The sequence below is a fragment of the Manis pentadactyla genome, chromosome 1, assembly GCF_030020395.1.
Source record: "Manis pentadactyla isolate mManPen7 chromosome 1, mManPen7.hap1, whole genome shotgun sequence".
NCBI lineage: Eukaryota > Metazoa > Chordata > Mammalia > Pholidota > Manidae > Manis > Manis pentadactyla.
In genome coordinates, this window is record NC_080019.1 from 74,986,961 (window position 1) to 75,009,390 (window position 22,430).

Genomic DNA, 22,430 nt, shown 5'->3' on the forward strand with positions numbered 1-22,430 from the left:
TGAGGAAACAGGGAAAGCAAGGAAGCAGCAATCAAAGCAGTGGAAAGGTGAGTATGAGAGTCAGCCAACTGGAAGTCTTACAAAACTGCAACATGCTACATCTCCAAAAATGAAGAAAAGTAAACTTAAAAAAGGCTCTCAACTGTTACTTTACCTGCTTTTCTTGACATAGTGTAATTCATCAATGATTACATGGAATATATTGCTAATTATTTCTATTAGTATTTCCCTAGCTTGGTAGATAGGATTAAAAAGTCAAGGAAATTAACAGGAGTAAAATCTATGAGGCTCAGATTAAGTTTCTTCTGAGATATCAAGAGACATTTGAAAAGTTATACCAGGAAAGATAGTTCTATAATGAATTGGTATTTAAATGAAGCCCCCTTGTCTAATACCACTCTTCTATTTAAATAGAAATTTTTGAAATGGTCTTAGGAAATGGAAGCATGTAGCTTTGAGGTTCACTTCTGATCTCTTGGACATGATTGAATTTGGATTAGGGAAGAAAATAAGACACAGGATTTCTCTAATTTTATTCTTTCCCTCCATCCCTAAAGAGCACCACCTTCAACACTGGGCTCCTTCTGGGCTTCTGGAGGTCATTGGAGAAAGGGTTGGGGAATTTAGCTCTGGGGTTCCCATGTCCAACTGAGAACTTGGGCATACTGAGAATTGTTTTTTTTTTTACCTCAGGAATAAGATAAAATCTGTCAATGTTAAATAAAGGACTAAAGGGGAGAAAAAGTGAGAATTCTTTACTGAAACCCATTTCCCTTTAGGTCGGCATACATTTAAAATTGTCTTCCTAATCTACACTCCTATGTTAGGTTTCTCTCGAGCACTAAGGTAGCCATAATGGCAGTATTTCAGAGTATTTATAGGAAATTACATGAGTTCATAGGTTTTGAAGCCAGAGAGAATTTTATTTGAATCCCACCATTACTATTTATTATTTGAGTGTCTTTGAGTAAGTTATCTAACTCATCTGGGCACTCCTTCCTTACCTGTTCAATGTGAAATAGTTTGTGTAAAACATCTCTCTTAGTACTTGTATAGTAGCTACTCAGTCATCCTTATCATTACCATCTGTCATAAAATGGTCATTTGTTTGTCCAGCATGCGTTTTTTCTTGTTCTTGTTGTTATCATTAATCTACAATTACATGAAGAACATTATGTTTACTACAGACCCCCTTCACCAAGTCCCCCCACAAACCCCATTACAGTAACTGTCCATCAGCGTAGTAAGATGTTTTAGAATCAATACTTGTCTTCTCTGTGTTGCAAAGCCCTCCCCGTGCCCCCCCACATTATACATGCTAATCGTAATACCCCCTTTCTTTTTCCCTGCCCTTATCCCTCCCTTCCCTCCCATTCTCCCCAGTCCCTTTCCCTTTGGTAACTGTTAGTCCATTCTTGGGTTCTGTGATTCTGCTGCTGTTTTGTTCCTTCAGTTTTTCTTTGTTCTTATACTCCACATATAGGTGAAATCATTTGGTATTTCTCTTTCTCCGCCTGGCTTATTTCACTGAGCATAATACCCTCTAGCTCCATCCATGTTGTTGCAAACAGTAGGATTTGTTTTCTTCTTATGGCTGAATAATATTCCATTGTGTATATGTACCACATCTTCTTTATCCATTCATCTACTAATAGACACTTAGGTTGCTTCCATTTCTTGGCTATTGTAAATAATGCTGCACTAAACATAGGGGTGCATCTGTCTTTTTCAAACTGGGCTGCTGCATTCTTAGGGTAAATTCCTAAAAGTGGAATTCGTGGGTCAAACGGTATTTCTATTTTGTGCTTTTTGAGGAACCTTCATACTGCGTTCCATAATTGTTGAACTAATTTGCATTCCCACCAGCAGTGTAGGAGGGTTCCCCCTTCTCCACAACCTCACCAACATTTGTTTTTCTTTGTCTTTTAGATGGTATCCATCCTTACTGGTGTGAGGTGATATCTCATTGTGGTTTTAATTTGCATTTCTCTGATAACTAGCGATGTGGAGCATCTTTTCATGTGTCTGTTGGCCGTCTGAATTTCTTCTTTGGAGAACTGTGTGTTCAGCTCCTCTGCCCATTTTTTAATTGGATTATTTGCTTTTTGTTTGTTGAGGTGCATGAGCTCTTTATATATTTTGGATGTCAAACCTTTATCAGATTTATCATTTATGAATATATTCTCCCATACTGTAGGGTACCTTTTTGTTCTATTGATGGTGTCCTTTGCTGTACAGAAGCTTTTCAGCTTGATATAGTCCCACTTGTTTATTTTTGCTTTTGTTTCCCTTGCCCAGGGAGATATGTTCATGAAGAAGTCGCTCATGTTTATGTCCAAGAGATTTTTGCCTATGTTTTTTTCTAAGAGTTTTATGGTTTCATGACTTACATTCAGGTCTTTGACCCCATTTCGAATTTACTTTTGTGTATGGGGTTGGACAGTGATCCAGTTTCATTCTCTTACATGTAGCTGTCCAGTTTTGCCAGCACCATCTGTTGAAGAGACTGTCATTTCCCCATTGTATGTCCATGGCTCCTTTATCATATATTAATTGACCATATATGTTTGGGTTAATGTCTGGAGTCTCTATTCTGTTCCACTGGTCTGTGGGTCTGTTCTTGTGCCAGTACCAATTGTCTTGATTACTGTGGCTTTGGAGTAGAGTTGAAGTTGGGGAGCAAGACCCCTCCCACTTTATTCTTCCTTCTCGGGATTGCTTTGGCTATTTGGGGTCTTTTGTTGTTTCCATATGAATTTTTGAACTATTTGTTCCAGTTCGTTGAAGAATGCTGTTGGTAATTTGATAGGGATTGAATCAAATCTGTATGTTGCTTTGGGCAGGATGGCCATTTTGACAATATTAATTCTTCCTAGCCAAGAGCATGGGATGAATTTCCATTTGTTAGTGACCTCTTTAATTTCTCTTAAGAATGTCTTACAGTTTTCAGGGCATAGGTCTTTCACTTCCTTGGTTAGGTTTATTCCTGGGTATTTTATTCTTTTTGAAAAGTTGGTTGGTAGAATTTCAATCTTTTTGAATTTACTAAGGCTGTTTTTGTGGCCTAGTATGTGGTCTATTCTGGAGAACGTTCCATGTGCACTTGAGAAGAATGTGTATCCTGTTGCTTTTGGGTGTAGAGTTCTATAGATGTCTATTAGGTCCATCTGTTCTATTGTGTTGTTCAGTGTCTCTGTGTCCTTACTTATTTTCTGTCTGGTGGATCTGTCCTTTGGAGTGAATGGTGTGTTGAAGTCTCCTAAAATGAATGCATTGCATTCTTTTTGATGCAATTGTGAATGGAATTGTTTTCCTGATTTCTCTTTCTTTTGGTTCACTGTTAGTGTATAGGAAAGCCACAGATTTCTGTGTGTTAATTTTGTATCCTGCAACTTTGCTGTATTCCGATATCAGTTCTAGTAGTTTTGGAGTGGAGTCTTTGGGGTTTTTTATGTACAATACCATGTCATCTGCAAATAGTGACAGTTTGACTTCTTCTTTACCAATCTGTATTCCTTGTATTTCTTTGTTTTGTCTAATTGCCGTGGCTAGGACCTCCAGTACTATGTTAAATAACAGTGAGGAGAGTAGGCATTCCTGTCTTGTTCCCGATCTCAGAGGAAAAGCTTACAGCTTCTCGCTGTTCACTATGATGTTGGCTGTGGGCTTATCATATATGGCCTTTATTATGTTGGGGTACTTGCTCTGTGTACCCATTTTGTTGAGAGTTTTTATCATGAATGGATGTTGAATTTTGTTGAATGCTCTTTCAGCATCTATGGAGATGATCATGTGGTTTTAGTCCTTCTTATTGTTTATGTGGTGGATGATGTTGATGGATTTTTGAATGTTGTACCATCCTTGCATTGCTGGGATGAATCCCACTTGGTCATGGTGTATGATCCTTTTGATATATTTTTGAATTCAGTTTGCAACTATTTTGTTGAGTATTTTTGCATCTATGTTCATCAGGGATATTGGTCTGTAATTTTTCTTTTTTGGTTGGGTCCTTGCTTGGTTTTGGAATTAGGGTGACGTTGGCTTCATAGAATGAGTTTGGGAGTATTCCCTCCTCTTCTATTTTTTGGAAAACTTAAAGGAGAATGGGTATTATGTCTTCTCTGTATGTCTAATAAAATTCCGAGGTAAATCCATCTGGCCCGGGGGTTTTGTTCTTGGGTAGTTTTTTGAAAACTGCTTTAATTTCTTTGCTCGTAATTGGTTTGTTTAAATTTTGTGTTTCTTCCTTAGTCAGTGTTGGAAGGTTGTATTTTTCTAGGAAGATGTCTATTTCTTCTAGGGTTTCCAGCTTCTTAGCATATAGGTTTTCATAGTAGTCTCTAATAATTCTTTGTATTTCTGTGGGGTCCATCGTGATTTTTCCTTTCTCATTTCTGATTCTGTTGATGTGTGTTGACTCTCTTTTTCTCTTAATAAGTCTGGCTAGAGGCTTCTCTATTTTCTTTATTTTCTCAAAGAACCAGCTCTTGGTTTCATTGATTTTTTTCTATTGTTTTATTCTTCTCAATTTCATTTATTTCTTCTCTGATCTTTATTATGTCCCTCCTTCTGCTGACTTTAGGCCTCATTTGTTCTTTTTTTTCCAATTTTGATAATTGTGACTTTAGACTATTCATTTGGGATTGTTCTTCCTTCTTTAAGTATGTCTGGATTGCTATATACTTTCCTCTTAAGACTGCTTTTGCTGCGTCCCACAGAAGTTGGGGCTTTATATTGTTGTTGTCATTTGTTTCCATATATTGCTTGATCTCATTTTAATTTGGTCATTGATCCATTGATTATTTAGGAGCATGTCGTTAAGCCTCCATGTGTTTGTGGGCCTTTTTGCTTTCTTTGTACAGTTTAGTTCTAGTTTTATGTGTCTGTGGTCTGAGAAGTTGATTGGTAGAATTTCAGTCTTTTTGAATTTACTGAGGCTCTTTTTGTGGCCTAGTATGTGGTCTATTCTGGAGAATGTTCCATGTGCACTTGAGAAGAATGTGTATCCTGTTGCTTTTTGGATGTAGAGTTCTATAGTTGTCTATTAGGTCCGTCTGTTCTAATGCATTGTTCAGTGCCTCTGTGTCCTTACTTATTTTCTGTCTGGTGGATCTATCCTTTGGAGTGAGTGATGTGTTGAAGTCTCCTAAAATAAATGCATTGCATTCTATTTTCTCCTTTAGTTCTGTTAGTATTTGTTACACATATGCTGGTGCTCCTGTACTGGGTGCATATATATTTATAATGGTTATATCCTCTTGTTGACTGAGCCCTTTATCATTATGTAATGTCCTTCTTTATCTCTTGTTACTTTCTTTGTTTTGAAGTCTGTTTTGTCTCATACTAGTACTGCAACACCTGCTTTTTTCTCCCTGTTGTTTGCATGAAATATCTTTTTCCATCCCTTGACTTTTAGTCTGAGCATGTCTTTGGGTTTGAGGTGAGTCTCTTGTAAGCAGCATAGAGATGGGTCTTGCTTTTTCATCCATTGTGATACTCTGTGTCTCTTGGTTGGTGCATTCAGTCCATTTACATTTAGGGTGATTATTGAAAGATATGTACTTATTGCCATTGCAGGCTTTAGATTCGTGGTTACCAAAGGTTCAAGGTTAGTTTCTTTAGTGTCTTATTGTCTAACTTAACTCACTTATTGAGCTATTATAAACAGTGGTGATTCTTTATTTCTCTCCCTTCTTATTCCTCCTCCTTCATTCTTCATATGTTGGATGTTTTGTTCTGTGCTCTTTTGTGTTTCCTTTGACTGCTTTTGTGAGTAGTTGATTTTATTCTTTGTCTTTAGTTAGTATTTGGTTAGTCTGCTTTCTTTGCTCTGATTTTGTTTTCTCTGGTGACATCTATTTAGCCTTAGGAGTGCTCCTATCTAGAGCAGGCCCTCTGAAATACCCTGTAGAGGTGGTTTGTGGGAGGCAGATTCCCTCAACTTTTGCTTTTCTGGGAGTTGTTTAATCCCTCCTTCATATTTAAATGATAATCGTGCTGGATACAGTATCCTTGGTTCAAGGCCCTTCTGTTTCATTGCATTAAATATGTCATGCCATTCTCTTCTGGCCTGTAGGGTTTCTGTTGAGAAGCCTGATGTTAGCCTGATGGGTTTTCCTTTGCAGGTGACCTTTTTCCTCTCTCTAGCTGCCTTTAATACTGTGTCCTTGTCCTTGATCTTTGCTATTTTAATTATTATGTGTCTTGGTGTTGTCCTCTTTGGGTCCCTTCTGTTGGGAGTTCTGTGTGCTTCCGTGGTCTGAGCAACTATTTCCTCCCCCAGTTTGGGGAAGTTTTCAGCAATTATTTCTTCAAATACACTATCTATCCCTTTTTCTCTCTCTTCTTCTTCTGGTACCCCTATAATGCAGATATTGTTCCTTTAGGATTGGTCACACAGTTCTCTTAATATTGTTCCATTTCTGGAGATCCTTTTATCTCTCTCTGCGTCAGCTTCTCTGCGTTCCAGTTCTCTGATTTCTATTCCATTAACAGCGTCTTGCACCTCATCCAGTCTGCTCTAATGTCCTTCCAGAGATTGTTTCATTTCTATAATCTCCTTCTGGATGTCATCCCTTAGCTCTTGCATATTTTTCTGAAGATCCATCAGCATGTTTATGACCTTTATTTTGATTTCTTTTTCAGGGAGATTGGTTAGTTCTATCTCCTTCTCAGGAGTTGGCTCTGTGATTTTGGTCTGGATCAAATTCTTCTGCCTTTTCATGGTGATAGAGGTAGTTGTGGGGAGCTGGTGCGTGTGTCGGCTGGGAGAACATCCCTTCTTGCTAGTTGTGGCCTTCCTCTCCTGGGAAAATAGTGACCCCTAGCGGCTTGTGCTGGGCAGCTGCGTGCAGATGGGATCTCATTCTTTCCCGGCCACTGTGGAAGAAACCCTGCACGGTTGCTGTGGGTGTGGCTGCTGCCTCTATGGCTGAGTCATGCCGGAGGGGGAACGGGTGGGAGGCTGTTTATCCCCGTGAGGGGCTCCGAGCTGCGCTGCCGCCCAGGGGTTTGGGGAGCCCGGAGTTCCCCGGGATTCCCAGCTACTGGGCTAATTGTGCCAGGGCACTTCTGTCCAGCTGTGAGGCCCTTATCCCTTTAAGATTTTCAAAGGGCACTCGCTTTTCTTTTGTCTCAGGGGCACCGGCTGCGGGGACCCACTTGCAGGTCTTACTGTCCTGTTTCCCTAGTATCCAGTACACCATGCAGTGTGTGTCTGGGCTCAGGTGCGGATGGCTGGGGCTGGGTATTTAGCAGTCCTGGGTTCTCTCTCCCTCCCTACTCCGACTCCTCTCCTCCTGCCGGGTGCTGGGTGAGGGGCACTCGGTTCCCCCCGGGCTACGGCTTGTATCTTACCCTCTTTGTGAGGCACTGGGTTCTCACAGGTGTAGACGTATTCCGGGTGTTGTTCTGTGTCTTCTCAGACACTTGTTGTATTTTCAAAAATATATATGGTTTTGGGAGGAGATTTCCGCTGCTCTACTCACGCCGCCGTCTTGGCTCTGCCCCTGTCTAGCATGTGTTCTAGAGGACTGAGGGATGTGTTGGTACGGCACTCTCCAGTACAAATGTAATGCAACCCACATGGTAATTTTGTGTTTTCATGTAGCCAACTTAGAAAGTAAAAAGAAACCAATGAAATAACTTTTAATATATTTTAACATCTAAAATATTGTCATTTTAACGTGTAATCAATAAGAACATTGTTAATGAGATTTCACATTCTTTTTTTCCACACTGTCATTGAAATGTGTCTGTTTTAACTTATAGCACATCTCAATTCAGACACAAAATTTTCATCATAAATATTTTATCTGTATTAGTTTTCAAGAATTTTAGTTGAAAAATAGATTTACATACCCAAATTGTTCAAAACATACCTAAACATTTTCTAGCAACTAAACCCAAGTACAGAAATTTTTTCCCTTAATATTTGTGTCCACATTTACAAAACTGGCTCATCTTTTTTAGAATAATTGATTTGACTTTGAATCAAAGACATACCTGTTTCAAAACTGTATCTAGCTTAAATTTAAATTCACTAACTCACATTTAATTCAGAAGGTTATTGCAAAATTGAAAAGCAACTCTAAATCTGTCAGTAGCAACAAAAAGTTCTTCAGTGTTTTCTTGTAGTTTTAGCCAATTTACATGTGCTGCTGATTCTTAAAAATCTTTGTTTTGATTCTTTTTAGAAAAATGTGTAAAATCAGTAGTACTGATTTGTGTTATGAAAAATTTCCATTTCAATATAAATTCTCTTACCTATCAGCTAGTCACAAATATGCTTTTCCTTTGGAGCTTCAAATTTAGCTTACTATATAGGAGGGATGTTGGTGAGAAGAGATAAATCACACTACCATTTTTTGTCTTTGATTATTGAACATTTGGCAAGCATTCCTTTTGTTTCAAGAAAGTACTGAATTCAGGTTAACCATATAGTATCTTTGTAACTCTAACAATGATTTAACCAATAAGCATTGGGAAAAAAACATAAGACCATTAAATCCATTGTCTTCTACTTGTTTCAATAGTTCCACAAACTAACATAGCGTTTGCACACGTGCTCAATAGTTTTAACAGCTATATCCATGACACTTTACATAATCTGCTGCAGAAAACTGAGTACAAATATTTCCAATATGTATTGTATAGTATAACAAAACAGTAAGAGGAACATTAATTAGCCTTTTTTAAAAAATTGCAATAAATCTGTTTTTTGACCTAACAAAGCTGGAGCACCTCCTTCATTGTGATAAAAAATGATTTTTTCATATCGAGCTGAAATTCATCTTAGGTACATAAAATACAAAAACACACCACAGAATTGATATTTTAGGCCTCAAGTTGACACTCTTTCTTTCTTTTTTTTTTTTTATAATAATTATTTTTTATTGAAGGGTAGTTGACACACAGTATTACATTACATGAGTTTCAAGTGTACAACACAGTGGTAGAATATTTATATACATAATTCTAGGTTCCAGCTATCACCCTACCAGGCTGTTAGAATATCTTGACTATATTCCTTATGCTATACATTACATCCCGGTTACTAATTTATTTTACCATTGGAAGTCTGTCCTTTTTTTTTTTTTTTTTTTTTGTGAGGGCATCTCTCATATTTATTGATCAAATGGTTGTTAACGACAATAAAATTCTGTATAGGGGAGTCAATGCTCAATGCACAATCATTATTCCACCCCAAGCCTAATTTTTGTCAGTCTCCAATCTTCTGAGGCATAACAAACAAGTTTTTACATGTAGAACAAATTCTTACATAATGAATAAGTTACATAGTGAACAGTACAAGGGCAGTCATCACAGAAACTTTCGGTTTTGCTCATGCGTTATGACCTATAAACAGTCAGTTCAAATATGAATACTCATTTGGTTTTTACACATGATTTATACGTGGATACCACATTTCTCTCTTTATTATTATTATTTTTAATAAAATGCTGAAGTGGTAGGTAGATACAAGATAAAGGTAGAAAACATAGTTTAGTGTTGTAAGAGAGCACATGTAGATGATCAGGTGTGTGCCTGTAGACTATGTGTTAATCCAAGCTAGACCAGGGCAATAAAACATCCACGTATGCAGAAGATTTCTCTCAGAACGGGGGGGTGAGGTTCTAAGCCTCACCTCTATTGATCCCCAATTTCTCACCTGATGGCCCCCCTGCGACTGTGCCTGTCTTAGGTTGTTCCTCCCTTGAGGAATCTTACCCGTCTCTGGCTAACCAGTCATCTTCCGGGGCCATACAGGGAAATGTGAAGTTGGTAAGTGAGAGAGAAGCCTTATTGTTTGAAAAAGTTAGCTTTTTACTTCTTTGCATATTTATGCCCTGTGGCTTCTATGCCCAGCATTTGTCTTGAGGTATCTTTACCACTTGGAGGAGTTATGATACCAAGTAAATTCGATATGAGGCACGAATTCTATTTAAGGGTTGTAATTAGGAAGGAAGAAGAAAAGCTATAGAAGTAGCAGGCAGAAGAAAACATGGGAAGATTGATTATTTCTTTGACATATCTTCTTGTAGAGTAACTTCAGCATGTATAGGTTTTAAACTACTAATTAAATTGTGCACACACATTAACATAATAAGAGTATAGTTACATAACCAAAGCATACCTGTAATTACCATCCATCTCCAGTGAAACCAAGAAAACCAGTTAGGCACCTTAGGCATTTGTGAAAACTTATCTATGATATGGTGTATATTGTCCAACTGAACTTGAACAGTCTGAGAGAAATCAGACAAATTAAAACAACCCATTCCTGGGGACTGTTCACATGCCATATGTTCTTTTAACAGTAAATAGTTTGTAGTTGTAAGACTTTGGAGCGCTACAATTTGCACTTCTCCAAATTCTTGGTTGAGTTCCAACAGTATAGATCCAGTCCAATTTTGTTGTTTTACTGTATGCACAGGCCAGCTTAGATATCTCCTTCCTCATTCCCATGGCAAGTCCAGGAACTGGTGGGATGAGTGCATCTACAGCTGTAGCAGTGCGTGGATCTTTGTTGGGGTTTTTTGATGATCATCTTCTGGCATGAGTCTTCCAGAGAGTGCAGATGTTGGAAGTTCTTTTTCATATCGTATCTTAGTTCATTTTCGGGGTAGCCCAATTAGACTTTGATCCTCTGTATAAACACAAACAGACCCTTTGCCTACACTTTTATATGCCCTTTATACCCTTGTGTAGAACTCGTTGGAGGTTACCACACAGGAACTGCCCTTTTTTTTTTTTTTTTTTTTTTTTGCTATCACTAATCTACACTGACATGACGAATATTATGTTTACTAGGCTCTCCCCTATACCAGGTCTCCCCTATAAACCCCTTTACAGTCACTGTCCATCAGCATAGCAAAATGTTGTAGAATCACTACTTGCCTTCTCTGTGTTGTACAGCCCTCCCTTTTCTCCTACCCCCCCATGCATGTTAATCTTAATACCCCCCTACTTCTCCCCACCCTTATCCCTCCCTACCCACCCATCCTCCCCAGTCCCTTTCCCTTTGGTACCTGTTAGTCCATTCTTGAGTTCTGTGATTCTGGTGCTGTTTTGTTCCTTCAGTTTTTCCTTTGTTCTTATATTCCACAGATAAGTGAAATCATTTGGTATTTCTCTTTCTCCGCTTGGCTTGTTTCACTGAGCATAATACCCTCCAGCTCCATCCATGTTGCTGCAAATGGTTGGGTTTGCCCTTTTCTTATGGCTGAGTAGTATTCCATTGTGTATATGTACCACATCTTCTTTATCCATTCATCTATCGATGGACATTTAGGTTGCTTCCAATTCTTGGCTATTGTAAATAGTGCGGCAATAAACATAGGGGTGCATCTGTCTTTCTCAAACTTGATTGCTGCGTTCTTAGGGTAAATTCCTAGGAGTGGAATTCCTGGGTCAAATGGTAAGTCTGTTTTGAGCATTTTGATGTACCTCCATACTGCTTTCCACAATGGTTGAACTAACTTACATTCCCACCAGCAGTGTAGGAGGGTTCCCCTTTCTCCACAGCCTCGCCAACATTTGCTGTTGTTTGTCTTTTGGATGGCACCCATCCTTACTGGTGTGAGGTGATACCTCATTGTAGTTTTAATTTGCATTTCTCTGATAATTAGCGATGTGGAGCATCTTTTCATGTGTCTATTGGCCATCTGTATTTCTTTTTTGGAGAACTGTCTGTTCAGTTCCTCTGCCCATTTTTTAATTGGGTTATTTGTTTTTTGTTTGTTGAGGCGTGAGAGCTCCTTATATATTCTAGACGTCAAGCCTTTATCGGATGTGTCATTTTCAAATATATTCTCCCATACTGTAGGGATCCTTCTTGTTCTATTGATGGTGTCTTTTGCTGTACAGAAGCTTTTCAGCTTAATATAGTCCCACTTACTCATTTTTGCTGTTGTTTTCCTTGCCCGGGGAGATATGTTCAAGAAGAGGTCACTCATGTTTATGTCTAAGAGGTTTGTGCCTATGTTTTCTTCCAAGAGTTTAATGGTTTCATGGCTTACATTCAGGTCTTTGATCCATTTTGAGTTTACTTTTGTATATGGGGTTAGACAATGGTCCAGTTTCATTCTCCTACATGTAGCTGTCCAGTTTTGCCAGCACCACCTGTTGAAGAGACTGTCATTTCGCCATTGTATGTCCATGGCTCCTTTATCAAATATTAATTGACCATATATGTCTGGGTTAATGTCTGGATTCTCTAGTCTGTTCCATTGGTCTGTGGCTCTGCTCTTGTGCCAGTACCAAATTGTCTTGATTACTATGGCTTTATAGTACAGCTTGAAGTTGGGGAGTGAGATCCCCCGTACTTTATTCTTCTTTCTCAGGATTGCTTTGGCTATTCGGGGTCTTTTGTGTTTCCATATGAATTTTTGAATTATTTGTTCCAGTTCATTGAAGAATGTTGCTGGTAGTTTCATAGGGATTGCATCAAATCTGTATATTGCTTTGGGCAGGATGGCCATTTTGACGATATTAATTCTTCCTAGCCACGAGCATGGGATGAGTTTCCATCTGTTAGTGTCCCCTTTAATTTCTCTTAAGAGTGACTTGTAGTTTTCAGAGTATAAGTCTTTCACTTCTTTGGTTAGGTTTATTCCTAGGTATTTTATTTTTCTTGATGCAATTGTGAATGGAGTTGTTTTCCTGATTTCTCTTTCTGTTGATTCATTGTTAGTATACAGGAAAGCCACAGATTTCTGTGTGTTGATTTTGTATCCTGCAACTTTGCTGTATTCCGATATCAGTTCTAGTAGTTTTGGGGTGGAGTCTTTAGGGTTTTTTATGTACAGTATCATGTCATCTGCAAATAGTGACAGTTTAACTTCTTCTTTACCAATCTGGATTCCTTGTATTTCTTTATTTTGTCTGATTGCCGTGGCTAGGACCTCCAGTACTATGTTAAATAACAGTGGAGAGAGTGGGCATCCCTGTCTAGTTCCCGATCTCAGAGGAAATGCTTTCAGCTTCTCGCTGTTCAATATAATGTTGGCTGTGGGTTTATCATAGATGGCCTTTATTATGTTGAGGTACTTGCCCTCTATTCCCATTTTGCTGAGAGTTTTTAACATGAATGGATGTTGAACTTTGTCAAATGCTTTTTCAGCATCTATGGAGATGATCATGTGGTTTTTGTCTTTCTTTTTGTAGATGTGGTGGATGATGTTGATGGACTTTCGAATGTTGTACCATCCTTGCATCCCTGGAATGAATCCCACTTGGTCATGGTGTATGATCCTTTTGATGTATTTTTGAATTCGGTTTGCTAATATTTTGTTGAGTATTTTTGCATCTACGTTCATCAGGGATATTGGTCTGTAGTTTTCTTTTTTGGTGGGCTCTTTGCCTGGTTTTGGTATTAGGGTGATGTTAGCTTCATAGAATGAGTTTGGGAGTATCCCCTCCTCCTCTATTTTTTGGAAAACTTTAAGAAGAATGGGTATATTGTCTTCCCTGTATGTCTGATAAAATTCCGAGGTAAATCCATCTGGCCCGGGGGTTTTGTTCTTTGGTAGTTTTTTGATTACCTCTTCAATTTCGTTGCTGGTAATTGGTCTGTTTAGATTTTCTGTTTCTTCCTGGGTCAATCTTGGAAGGTTATATTTTTCTAGGAAGTTGTCCATTTCTCCTAGGTTTCCCAGCTTGTTAGCATATAGGTTTTCATAGTATTCTCCAATAATTCTTTGCATTTCCGTGGGGTCCGTCGTGATTTTTCCTTTCTCGTTTCTGATACTGTTGATTTGTGTTGACTCTCTTTTCTTCTTAATAAGTCTGGCTAGAGGCTTATCTATTTTGTTTATTTTCTCGAAGAACCAGCTCTTGGTTTCACTGATTTTTGCTATTGTTTTATTCTTCTCAATTTTATTTATTTCTTCTCTGATCTTTATTATGTCCCTCCTTCTGCTGACCTTAGGCCTCATCTGTTCTTCTTTTTCCAATTTCGATAATTGTGACATTAGACCATTCATTTGGGATTGCTCTTCCTTTTTTAAATATGCTTGGATTGCTATATACTTTCCTCTTAAGACTGCTTTTGCTGTGTCCCACAGTAGTTGGGGCTTAGTGTTGTTGTTGTCATTTGTTTCCATATATTGCTGGATCTCCATTTTGATTTGGTCATTGATCCATTGATTATTTAGGAGCGTGTTGTTAAGCCTCCATGTGTTTGTGAGCCTCTTTGCTTTCTTTGTACAGTTTATTTCTAGTTTTATGCCTTTGTGGTCTGAAAAGTTGGTTGGTAGGATTTCAATCTTTTGGAATTTTCTGAGGCTCTTTTTGTGGCCTAGTATGTGGTCTATTCTGGAGAATGTTCCATGTGCACTTGAGAAGAATGTATATCCCGCTGCTTTTGGATGTAGAGTTCTATAGATGTCTATTAGGTCCATCTGCTCTACTGTGTTGTTCAGTGCTTCCGTGTCCTTACTTATTTTCTGCCCAGTGGATCTATCCTTTGGGGTGAGTGGTGTGTTGAAGTCTCCTAGAATGAATGCATTGCAGTCTATATCCCCCTTTAGTTCTGTTAGTATTTGTTTCACATATGCTGGTGCTCCTGTGTTGGGTGCATATATATTTAGAATGGTTATATCCTCTTGTTTGACTGAGCCCTTTATCATTATGTAGTGTCCTTCTTTATCTCTTGTTACTTTCTTTGTTTTGAAGTCTATTTTGTCTGATATTAGTACTGCAACCCCTGCTTTCTTCTCACTGTTGTTTGCTTGAAATATGTTTTTCCATCCCTTGACTTTTAGTCTGTACATGTCTTTGGGTTTGAGGTGAGTTTCTTGTAAGCAGCATATAGATGGGTCTTGCTTTTTTATCCATTCTGTTACTCTGTGTCTTTTGATTGGTGCATTCAACCCATTAACATTTAGGGTGACTATTGAAAGATATGTACTTATTGCCATTGCAGGCTTTAAATTCGTGGTTACCAAAGGTTCAAGGTTAGCCTCTTTAGTATCTTACTGCCTAACTTAGCTCGCTTATTGAGCTGTTATATACACTGTCTGGAGATTCTTTTCTTCTCTCCCTTCTTGTTCCTCGTCCTCGATTCTTCATATGTTGGGTGTTTTGTGCTGTGCTCCTTCTAGGAGTGCTCCCATCTAGAGCAGTCCCTGTAAGATGTTCTGTAGAGGTGGTTTGTGGAAAGCAAATTCCCTCAGCTTTTGTTTGTCTGGGAATTGTTTAATCCCACCGTCATATTTGAATGATAGTCGTGCTGGATACAGTATCCTTGGTTCAAGGCCCTTCTGTTTCATTGTATTAAATATATCATGCCATTCTCTTCTGGCCTGTAGGGTTTCTGTTGAGAAATCTGATGTTAGCCTAATGGGTTTCCCTTTATACGTGACCTTTTTCTCTCTAGCTGCCTTTAACACTCTTTCCTTGTCCTTGATCTTTGCCATTTTAATTATTATGTGTCTTGGTGTTGCCCTTCTTGGATCCTTTCTGTTGGGGGTTCTGTGTATTTCCGTGGTCTGTTTGATTACTTCCTCCCCCAGTGTGGGGAAGTTTTCAGCAATTATTTCTTCTAAGATACTTTCCATCTCTTTGCCTCTCTCTTATTCTTCTGGGACCCCTATAAATCGGATATTGTTCCTTTTAGATTGGTCACACAGTTCTCTTAATATTGTTTCATTCCTGGAGATCCTTTTGTCTCTCTCTATGTCAGCTTCTATGCGTTCCTGTTCTCTGGTTTCAATTCCATCAATGGCCTCTTGCATTCTATCCATTCTGCTTATAAACCCTTCCAGAGTTTGTTTCATTTCTGCGATCTCCTTCCTGGCATCTGTGATCTCTTTCCGGACTTCATCCCATTTTTCTTGCGTATTTCTCTGCATCTCTGTCAGCATGTTTATGATTCTTATTTTGAATTCTTTTTCAGGAAGACTGGTTAGGTCTGTCTCCTTCTCTGGTGTTGTCTCTGTGATCTTTGTCTGCCTGTAGCTTTGCCTTTTCATGGTGATAGGAATAGTCTGCAGAACTGGGACAAGTGACGGCTGGAAGGACTTCCTTTCTTGTTGGTTTGTGGCCCTCCTCTCCTGGGAGAACAGCGGCCTCTAGTGGCTTGTGCTGCGCAGCTGCGTGCAGACAGGGTTTCTGCTTCCTGCCCGGCTGCTATGGAGTTAATCTCCGCTGTTGCTGTGGGCGTGGCCTGGCTCGGGCAGCTACTCCAAAATGGTGGAGTCGCGTTGGAGCAGGAGCTGCTGGGAGGCTATTTATCTCCGCAAGGGGCCTCCCTGCTCCCTGCAGCCCAGGGGTTAGGGTGCCCAGAGATCCCGGATTCCCTACCTCTGGATTAAGTGACCCGCCCTGCCCCTTTAAGACTTCCAAAAAGCACCCGCCAAAACAAAACAACGACCACAAAAAAAAAAGAAAAAAAATTTTTTTAATTAAAAAAAAAAAAATTTTTTAATTAAAAAAAAAAAGGTGGTCGTTCGTTTTTCTTTATTCTCCGGTGCTAGCCTCAGGCTTCTGCTCACCGGTCTTTCTGCCCTGTTTCCCTAGTATTGGGGTCCCTGTCCCTTTAAGACTTCCAAAAAGCGCTCGCCAAAACAAAGCAGCAAAAAAGCAAAAAAAAAAAAAATGGTCGCGCGCTTTTCTTATGTCCTCTGTCGCCCAGCCTCCAGTGCCTGCTCACTGTTCTTGCTGCCCTGTTTTCCCAGTATCGAGGGCCCTGCACTCTGGCCCGGATGGCTGGGGCTGGGTGTTCGGCAGCCCTGGGCTCCGTCTCCCTCCCGCTCTGCCTGCTCTTCTCCCGCCGGGAGCTGGGGGGAGGGGCGCTCGGCTCCCGCAGGGCCGGGGCTTGTATCTTACCCCCTTCGCGAGGCGCTGGGTTCTCTCAGGTGTGGATGTGGTCTGGATATTGTCCTGTGTCCTCTGGTCTTTATTCTAGGAAGGGTTGTCTTTGTTATATTTTCATAGATATATGTTGTTTTGGGAGGAGATTTCCGCTGCTCTACTCACGCTGCCATCTTCCGCCCCTCCAACACTCTTTCTTAGTGAATTGGGAAGTCCTTTGAGACAAAACATTCCCAACATATTAATTGGACTCATGACTCATCTAAAAATAAAAAAAGTACTAACAATTGTTCAAATTTTAAATCAGTTGATCTTTGATATTAATTATAAGAAAGGTCTTGTATTCACCTCTTGAGAAACCCCATCCCCATTTAGCAATTACTCTCTGGCCCCTCCCTGCCCTATGTTGCTACCGCATGCAACCCAACCTTTAGGCAACTACTAATCTATTTTCTGTCTTTGTTGATTTGCATATTCTGGACATGTCATAAAAATGGAATCATACAATATATGATCACTAGTGACTAGCTTCCTTTGCATAATGTTTTAAGGTTCACATAGCATGTGTCATATTATAGCATAATTCCTTTTTATGTCTGAATAATAGTCTAGTGTATGGATATACCAAATTTTGTTTTATCCTTTTCTCAGTTGATGAACATTTGGGTTGTTTTTACTTTTTGGCTCTTAACAAATAATGCTTCTATGTACGTTTGTTTACAAGTTTTTATGTAGACATATGTTTTCACTTCTCTTGGATACTAGGTGTAGAGTTGATGGGTCATACAGTAACACTAAATTTTAACACTTTGAAGAACTACCAATCTGCTTTTAAAAGTGTGCATTTTACATTTCTACCAGCAATGTATGAAGGTTCCAATTTTTCCACATGCTCACCAATACTTTCTATTGGCTTTTTAGTTTTAGCCACTCTAATGGGTATAAAGTGGTATCTTGTAGTTTTGATGTGTTTCCCTAAGTTCAGCACCTTTTCAAATGCTTATTAGCCATTTGTATACCATTTTTGGAGAAATGCCTCTTACGTCTTTTGCCCATTTTTTAATGATTTAAAAAATCTTTTTACTGTTCAGTTCTAAGAGTTCTTTATGTATTCTAGATATAATTTCTTTACCAGATTTGCAAATATTTTCTCCCATTCTGTGAATTTTTTTCTTTTTCTTGATGGTGTCCTTGGAAGTGAAAGAATTTTTTAATTTTCTGAAGACCAGTTAAATTGTTTTTTCTTTTGTTGATTGTGAACCAACAGCTTTTTCATTTTGTTCTGCAGCAAATTACAATTAACATTCATTAGGCAGTTTGTGACAGATACCTTCTTTCAGTCTTTTTTCTTTACTGCTCCAGTAAAGTAAAGAAATTATTATTATCTCAGATGTTATCTCCACTGGGTTCTGTAAAAATCTGTCCATAATTATTTTTTAAAGTAGAAAATGTTTCATTCTTATAATTAAAATAACAAATATTCAATTTAATTAAAAGTTATGAGAGGTATCACCATAAACATGGTACCAGAGTAAACACATTACAGTGTTACATTGGTGTACAGGAAGAGAGGTCATTCTAGCTCAGTCAATCTGCTGACACTGACTAGACTAGTGATGTGTTTTTATATAGTACTACAAACCACACGTGCTCTTAGCGCACGCTCGGCCTCTCTAATAATATGTTAATGTGATGCTGTCAAGTGGAATGTAGTCTTAATAAAGTTGTGTTTAACAGAACATTTTATATTGCTTAATTTTTTAAATTTTAATTAAAATTGAAATTAAAAGTTCTTCAGTTGCCATAGCCATACTTCGAGTGCTCATTAGCCACATACATGTAGCTATTGTTTGCTGTATTAGACAGTTCAGTGTTAGTGTATCAGGATTGTTAAAAATAATGATACTGATTTGCTAGTTCTTTGAAGTTCTCAGAGTGCTGTAATATATTTCATTTACTTTTAACAGCAATCCTGTGAAGTAGATACTATGTCTGACAGATGAGAAAACAAATGCTGAGAGACCTACTCAAATCACACGACTGGTGGTGTTAGTGGTGGTGTCAAGACTTGATCGGGAGTGTTAAACCTGTTGCCTTGTCCACTTATATCGTGAATTTTTCATATAGGTTCTTTGGTGATCTAAAAGTACTAGAAGGGAAAAAAAAACAATATGCTTTGTTTGCTTACTCATTCAACAGGCGTTTTTTCACTCCCTCTGATGCCCCATATTCTTCTAGGCCATGCGTTAGAGTGATGAACAAGGCCAAGAAAGTTATGGTCTTAATGGATCTTACCTTCTAATTAAAGTGATAGTGAACAGATATAGGTACTATAATAGTAGGTAGTAGTGTGCTCTAACACCATTCTCTATGAGAACAAGTAGGAAATTGGGCTTAAATTTTAATTCATGTATAGGTTTTCAAACCCTTATTGGATTGACTTAATTTTTCTTAGCTAGCCTTTTTCTTTGAAGGTAGAGTTTTTCATAGGAAGTATACTATATGTATCTCTTCATAGGCAATGTAGAGAAGATGAAAGTCAGGCAGAAGAAGACGACTACAGGAGTTTGGATACATCACCAAATTATAAAAGCCTGCTAATGGTATGGGGACTACATGACTAATTAATACTTCTTTATAAATAATAATCTTCTTGAAAAGTTAACTATATTTTTATGGAATGTGTGCAGTCATTACAGAATCAACTCAAGGAATCGAAATCCAAGATTGATGCACTTTTAAGTGAAAAACTGAATCTTCAAAAAGATTTGGAAGCCAGGTGAGAGAAACTTAAGTTATTTTCATTTGACCTTTGGAAAGTAAACACATCCTGAAATTTGGAATGTTGAATGAGTTGTTGTAGCCCCTTTACTCTGAAACTAATCTTGGGAACCTCATACTCTTTTGCTCATTTTAGTCGGTTGTCTCTCATGGAGTGGAAGGAACAAGAACGCATAGGTAGGCAAGGGGAGTGAGAAACCAGGAGTCCATATTGAAGAAGATAAAACGGGTAGAGACTCAGAGTAGGCTCGGTCCTAGACCAGCAGATTTCCCATTCCCTAATTTGTTTAGAGTGTCATACTATTTCTTCTTCTCCCTGTGTTGGGAGTGAAGAAGAAAGCTGCAAAGTTCAAATGGCACACAATAGAGAGATATATTTATATACGGCATACTATCACAAAAGGATGACACCCTGCGTGTTGACAGTGAGTAGTAAGGAATGAGCATTATAGAGACTTTTTTTATCCAAGGAATATTTGTTGAATGCCTATCATAAGTTAGACACTGTTCTAAGCTCTGGTGTAATGTAATGACCAAAATAAATACCTCGTTCTCAGAAAACTTACACTTTAATGGAGAGGGGACTGATACCTACAGTAGAAACCATTTTTATACAATTTTAAAACCTGGATACACCACTATTTGTTTTACTATATTCTTGTCTGTACATTTGAAATATTTCATTATAAAAAGAGGTAATAGATTAACAATTAAAAATGGATAAAAAGTTTTGTACAGAAGAGAAATCCAGTAGCCAGTAAACAACTCACTAGCAGCCATGAAATTTTTTAAGAATTTTAATAAGCATATTTTTGACAGGTAACAAGACATAATCTATTGTTTTATTAAGTATCTTCATAGTTTATTCAATAAATTGAATATATTCAACATGATTTATTTTCTACAGGCCCACACAGCATGAATTAAGACTTTATAAACAAGTGAAGAAACTGGAGAACGCCCTTAAGAAAAGCACCAAGTAATTATATTTTACCAAAGTTACAAATTTATTAGGATTTTGCATTTTGTTATTTTTATGACCTGTCAGCTTACTTCATGTTTGTCTCATAGTGAACTTGACTTACAATTACCAGGCTGATGGGGAGAAATGACTTTAAAAAGAGACATTAAACTGATTCTATAGTTTAAAAACAGTCTGTACTGTGTTGGATTTGGCTATAAATCTTTCAAAAGAACAAGAAAAAGGTAGATGCCTGATGTAATAAAGGGCAAAAATCTTAACTAGACAGTTGTCTTGGAAGTAATGGAGTAATTGCAAGAGAATCATTGAAATTAGAGATAACAAGCCCCAGTTTTGGTTGGTAGTAGTCATGACCTGGATAACATACAGCCTCGTCACAATTTAAAAGCACCAGAATGAAAGCAGTGAGCCATTCATATCCATCTTTGAAAAGCATGTCCTAAGAAGAGTTTTCAAAAAAGCAGTTGAAGACTGGTCTTCAACTAGTGGTGGTACTTTCTTAAGATTATGTATACTCTTTGATTCAAGGGAATGGGACTTGAGGAAGTAGTATGGGGAGCATCGGGATGAAATATTTTGAAAACTCTGAGTTAATATATGCATCAGATATATTAATTGTATTAGCACATGTTAAATCAGTTTTCAGTGACAGCTGTTTCCTTCTTCCTATGGCAACACATGCTACAATGAAAGGCAAGAATTCTGGACATCCAGGAATTACATATTCAGTTAAATTAGGATGGTAGGGAAGGAAAATAAGAAGGAAAAGTGGGAAGTTTGGAAAGGTGGCATTCATTCATTTAATTAATATTTTTTCCCTTCCTGCTATCGCTTGACATTTTCAGTACCTATTGGGTACCTAAAATTTTTTCCCTTCCTATTATCACTTGACATTTTGGGTACTTCCTGCTATTTGCTTTGTATTCTGCATACTGGAATTGTGGTACACCAAATAGGAAAGGTCCTGGACCTCATGGAGATTACATGACGGGAGAAGTATAATGAAAAATAAGACAATTTTGATATAGTTGTAAGTACTAAGTGTAAACTAAGTGTGACATTTGCTGCTGTGTTAGTTTGGACAAGACGTGGTGGTGACATGGTCAGAGGTGGCAGTGGATGAGGTGGTGAGAAGTGTTTGCAGTATTGAAGGCAGAACTGATAGTATGTGGTGGTGAGCTGGATATCGGCAACTGAAAGGGAAAGTCAAGACTCCTACGTTTTAGGCTAAATAGTTGTGTATTAACTGAGATGGGAAAATTGATCAAGAAACAACTGGGAAAAGGAGGTTGTAGGGAGGTAAAAAGTCAGAGGGAAAGGTATAAGGGAGAAAAAACTTTTCCTCAGCCCTTTAGGGTCCCTGCTTGGGCCTGCAGACTAAACTGGCAGAGACAGATGAACATGAGAAAAGCATATATGTTTATTTAATGTAAGTTTTACATAATGTGGGCACCTTCATAAGGAAATGAAGGCTTGAAGAAACAGTTAAGCTTGAGTGTTTTTCTACTAGGTTTAATGAAGAGTGGAAAGTTGTGGAGAAATGTGATAGAACAAAAGGGTATGAGCTAAGGGTAGTAAACTGGAGGAAACTTGAATTCTTGGTGTCCCTCTGTCTTCAGAGACAAAGATGCTTCTTTCCTCCAGGTGCAGGGAGGGCACATGTCACATGAAGGTCAGCCTTTTGATCTGCCTCAGGAGATAGGGGAGAGGTCAGAGAGTCCTTCCTCTACCTGCCATTTCTTAATTCCTTGAGCTCAAAACATTTCCTATGTCAAAGTAGCGTATTTTGGAGTAGCATATCCTGATCCCCTTCAAAGGCATCTTACTGACTTCAGGGCAAGTATATCAGTGA

The 22,430-nt window shown here is 38.4% G+C and overlaps 1 protein-coding gene across 7 annotated transcripts in view; it reads left to right on the plus strand.

Moving 5' to 3' along the window:
* Window positions 1-22,430, plus strand: part of CEP70 (centrosomal protein 70) — a 159,856-nt gene that overhangs the window by 86,509 nt on the left and 50,917 nt on the right. For 6 of the 7 annotated variants that reach the window (XR_008996551.1, XM_057498768.1, XM_057498775.1 and 3 more), the window contains 3 exons: window positions 19,334-19,418; window positions 19,506-19,594; window positions 20,504-20,575. Coding sequence is in view for 6 of the 7 variants with exons in the window: in XM_057498768.1 (XP_057354751.1) it covers window positions 19,334-19,418; window positions 19,506-19,594; window positions 20,504-20,575 (246 nt within the window). In the remaining variant the exon portion in view is untranslated. The remainder of the gene's footprint in view (window positions 1-19,333; window positions 19,419-19,505; window positions 19,595-20,503; window positions 20,576-22,430) is intronic. The other variant, XM_057498779.1, reaches the window with a different exon arrangement.